Source organism: Pleurodeles waltl, chromosome 8 (assembly GCF_031143425.1).
Source record: "Pleurodeles waltl isolate 20211129_DDA chromosome 8, aPleWal1.hap1.20221129, whole genome shotgun sequence".
Taxonomy (NCBI): Eukaryota; Metazoa; Chordata; class Amphibia; order Caudata; family Salamandridae; genus Pleurodeles; species Pleurodeles waltl.
The window spans coordinates 87,439,682-87,444,580 of NC_090447.1; the positions used below are offsets into that span (position 1 = coordinate 87,439,682).

The 4,899-nt window shown below is 41.2% G+C and overlaps 1 protein-coding gene across 1 annotated transcript; it reads left to right on the top strand.

Annotated features, from left to right (window-relative positions):
• Positions 1-1,347: 1,347 nt before the first annotated feature.
• LOC138249483 (olfactory receptor 6N1-like) lies at positions 1,348-2,304 on the top strand. The gene has a single exon (XM_069203442.1). The coding sequence runs from the start codon at positions 1,348-1,350 to the stop codon at positions 2,302-2,304; it is 957 nt and encodes a 318-aa protein (XP_069059543.1).
• Positions 2,305-4,899: the final 2,595 nt, after the last annotated feature.

A 4,899-nucleotide genomic window follows, 5' to 3' on the forward strand; every position in this document is an offset into this window, starting at 1 on the left:
AATGTTATAAGTAAGTTTAGCTTAGGTTAGTTAGGGACAGTTGTGGGTAATGTGTAGTTAGAGTAGTTTAGGTTAGGTAAGGTGTTTCCCCTGGTTTTAGCTTCTGTTTTTACTGTTTAATAAATACTAGGTTACCCTTTACAGTATGTGTCAAGTGCTTGTCGATCAGGGCCTTGGCATGAGTGAACAGTGTCTCTTTTGTCTTAGATTTTGTGTTTCATGTTGCAACCATATCCCAAATAAGATGTTACATTGGCAGCTACACCAAAGCTACTTAGCTAAGATTCGTCCATCCATTGCACCCACCACTCACGGTTACTATGGATCCAAAAGTGTGGTTATTTTGTGATGTATGTTTTCAATGTCACATACTTTGCTAATAGATTTGGTATTGAGGACACTGTGTTGAGTTTGCCTGCAGCCTGATGTCCAAGCGAATCCTTATAAGGTGAGTGGTAGTACGCTTTCATGTAGTATGGTATACATTACTCACACCTATATTTTTTGTTACAATGTTAAGCCTAGTGATATATTTCTATGAAAACTCATACACATCCATTCATGCTGTATGGTGTGTGTTAGCTAAAAGTTGGGGCAAATGTCACATACGTAAGTTTAGACTTTCAGAAATAATTGAAGGCACTATTTTCTGGCTTAGATATCCCTTGAGGAAGCGTTATTCTGTCCAACATAGCATTATGGTGTGCAGTTTATATTTTCCTAAGAAATGACCCTTAGGGAGGGCAGATGATGGTACAATCCAGACCACTGTGCATGGTTATCAGCCAAGATTCATTCAGGTCAGGTGTATTGACAATCAATAATCATTGACCTGAGGTAAACATCACCGATGGCCATCACGGTTGATGTGTCACATTACACAGAGACAAAGTTGTTGTGTAAGTGCTATTTATTTAAAAGTGCTGTAGTGCTATATGTACATTGTCCATGATTGTGAGTACATAAGTGTTACATCTTCTATTGTGATCCTATACAAGTGCAAAAGGACATGTCACTGGACATGCTGGGTGAAGTGTCAGACAGTGCAGAGGGACAAGATTTACCAATGAGGTAGTGAGCTTATTTTTACAATTTCTAAGGGAGCACTCAACATCCCATTTTCCTTAATTGGTGAAAACAAACTTCTTGTGCATTGCATATTTTATCAAATCCTGCATCATTTTGCATAATGTTCAGCATTGCTTAGCTGGACCCAATCCCAAATACATATTTTCAATGTGTAGTTCTTAGGTTCTAATGAGATATTCCTTGAATGTATTCGTTAGCTTGGATTAAAATCTAGGTTTATGGTCTATGTTCTACTTTCTCCAGGCAAACTGTGAGGCCATGGGAAGCTGGGTGTCCTACAATTGGACCAACTGTTACATTAAGGAATTCATCCTATTTGGATTTCCAAGCCTGCAGAACTTCCAAGTTGCTCTCTTTTGGATATTCCTTTCAATCTATCTCCTCACTATCACAGGTAATGGGACAATATTTCTTCTTACAAACCTTGACCACAAGCTTCAAACTCCCATGTACTTTTTTGTCAGCCACCTGTCCTTCCTCGACCTGAGTTACACCACAGTTACAATTCCAAAAATGCTGGCCAAATTTCTGGTCAACAGCAGCACAATTTCCTTCTCCGGCTGTATACTGCAGATGTACCTCTACATTTCTCTGACTGCGGCAGAGTGCTTTCTCTTGGCGGTAATGTCTTTTGATCGCTATTATGCCATCTGCCAACCTTTATATTACACCACGCGCATGACGAGAAATTTTTGTATTTGCCTCTCTACGTCCGCTTGGATTGGAGGATTCCTTGCTCCTTTAATAACAACAGTTTTAGCCTCAAGGCTACCCTTCTGTGGAAAAAATGTGATTCACCATTATTACTGTGACCACCCTCCACTACTTCAACTGGCCGGCACTGATACTTCACTCAACGTTCTTGTAGGCTCCTCCTTTGGTGCTTTTGTTATAATATCCTCATTTTCTCTTGTCCTGTTTTCTTATGTAAAGATTTTATCATCTATTATAAAAATTAATTCACCTGAGGGTCAAAGAAAAGCCTTTTCCACCTGCACATCTCACCTAATTGTGGTCAATGTATTTTTCCTCCCACTTATTTTCATGTACATACGCCCAACAGCATCCTATTCACCAGATGTCGACTCACTGGTGCCTGTCCTGTATTCTGTATTGACACCCATGGTGAACCCTGTCATCTATACCCTGAGGAACAAAGACATTAAAGAGGCTTTAAGGAAGAAACTCAATTTTTCTCAAACTATCTCATCCTGAAGAGGTGCTATGTATTATGGGGGATGTTGTTTAGTTAATACCTAAATGGCAATTCAAAGTAACTATCCATTTTATGGCACATGCAATTAATAATGGCTTCTGAGTATTGTACAATAGGAGACATCTGTGCAATGGTGCACTGCGGCCTTGATGTGGGTAATTTCTGTTCAAAGAGAAGTCGTTCGCAAAATCACAGAGCAAAATTTCTTTTGGAAATATGCCCCATTTCAATGTACTATTTTTTATGTTTTGGCCAAAGCCAAATGTAAATCTGTACAACCAAACCAAAGAGGGCATACGGCAGCTTAATAAAACAAGTTCATCTGTTTCTCACAAATATTGCAAAAAAAGGTTTAATTGGATCATCAGTGCATGAACTTATCTAAATGGCCGCTCAGGATTTGCTAGACCTAAGACTAGTCTCACAAGAACAAACACACACCCAAACAGGTATGTATGTATAAGGGTGGGAAGAACCATAACTCACGAGAGACAGAACCTTTATTGTTTACCATGGCATTTTTCTTGTGTACTTGCTTTAACAAAAGTTATTTAACCAAAATCAGGATGCAAGGGTTGAAATGTGAGCGGGATGGTAAAACCAAGCTGAAGAGAGTTCACAACTATTAGGAGAGTTGTTACTCTTTGTAGAGTAATTGCTACAGGCAATCTGTGATGCAGTAAATCTGAGTTTTTGTGGTGTGAATTTAGATGTATAGTGGTAATAAACTCAAATATATATGTTCCTCAGGGGCTCAAATGTTTCAGCTGCCCCCAAGATAGCTGGTGAATAGCAAAATCCTTGCAGTAGGTTTCTTTGCACCAATACAAATTATCCTGTATTCAGAGAAGAAACGTGCCTGCAGTGGAAAGTACAATTTAACCCAATGTTCCACCAAAACTTGTGGCTGGCTTATTGCGGGTAGGGAGACAGACTATAGATAAAGATGTGGGGGACCCATGACATGTTGAGAGTCACAGCTCACCCCACCAAAGCAAATCTCTGATGGTCCATGCTTCAGGATCTACCTTTCAGTGATCCACAAGCAAGAGTCCATTTTGGAGATGTACCTTTGTAAATGGTACAGTCTACTCTTTCCATCTGTATCTCTTACCTCCTAATCAGTGCACATGAGTCTGAGCAATTCATGAGCGCTCTACTCTTCCCACAAGCCTCTACAGCCAATTGGCACTAAGAGATCAGAGATGAAAAAAGATGTTAGGATGCTGGGGCAATCCAGTTAGGGAGGGCACAGTGGCTCACACAGATTTGATTCCACTCTAGCCCCTAGTGAGGGAAGATAGTTAGGTAGCTGCTGGTACTTGCAAAAGGGTGTCTCTACATACCTTTCTTCCCTCATGCTTCCCAGTGCATGTATATGACCTCCACATCCTCCACATTAGTAGTTACATGATTCTTAAATCTGTTTAAATGTGTAGAACTTCTTAAGACTCAGTCTAACAATCCAGAGCTCTGATTTATGGAAGTCAAGGCAAATCCCTGCTTCTCACCCTTAGGATTCTGCCTACCTTATTGGGATGGTATGAAAGGTGCTAAAGGGAACCAAGGTTTACGGGAAAAGTGGGTAAATGAGAGAGAAGGAAAGGCATCCTCATTCAGTTTGTTTGTCAGAATACCAGCCTGAATTACACACAGCAGGCTAGGGCTCATATTTATGGGGATTTGGCCAGGGCATTACAGCAAGTCACTTTGCTGCTCTGCCCTGTGTCAAAGTGAAAGAGCAGGAATGTGCCTATCTATAGCATACACCGCATTCCTGTCCTTTCTCCGTTCGCTGGTGCACAATTGGCTGCCTAGCACCAACGCAGGCACCCTTGCACCATGGTTGGAAGGGAACATCTTCACACTCAAAAACAATCCAGGGAGGCATTTTGTCCTTTCTATATGTGTTGCAGAATGCAGCAGACATGGAAAGAGAAAAAAAAATGAAGAGAAATAAAGATGTATCTCCTTGTTGCGCCTTCTCTGGGGAGGCGTAAGGTTTTGGTGCATCCCCAGGTTTACAAGTTCTTGTAAATCTGGGGATGCATCAAATACTATGGGTGTTGCATGTGAACACCCAATGCAACACCCATGAAATGCCACCCTCCGCAGAGTAAGGCAACACAACACACGACTTGTGCTGCCTTACCTTACTCCACATCTATGAGCTCATTCAAAGCCACGCAAAGCGTCTTTATGTGGCCTCATAGATATGATTTGGAGGTTTGTATCGCCATTGCTTCACAAAAAGAAAATGTAACAGTAGCACAAGATGCTCATAAATATGCCCCTAAGACTTCAACAGGTGCAATCAGGAGAAAAGATGTAACTAATCCCCAGGCTTACAGGAGGGACTGCTCAGGAAACGAACAATGATGGAACATAACTGTAGCACTGAGAAGGAGCTTGCCTGAGGGAAGACATCTGACATAAGAAGGTCAAAATACAGTAAACAGGTAAGTCACAAAATAGGGAAATACAAGTGAACAGAGGGACTGGAAAGGGAGAAAACAACAAAAGTGGGGGAATGGGACAGTCCAGTGCGAACCGTAGCACATGTTGAGAGGAATCACAACAACCAATGTTGCCAG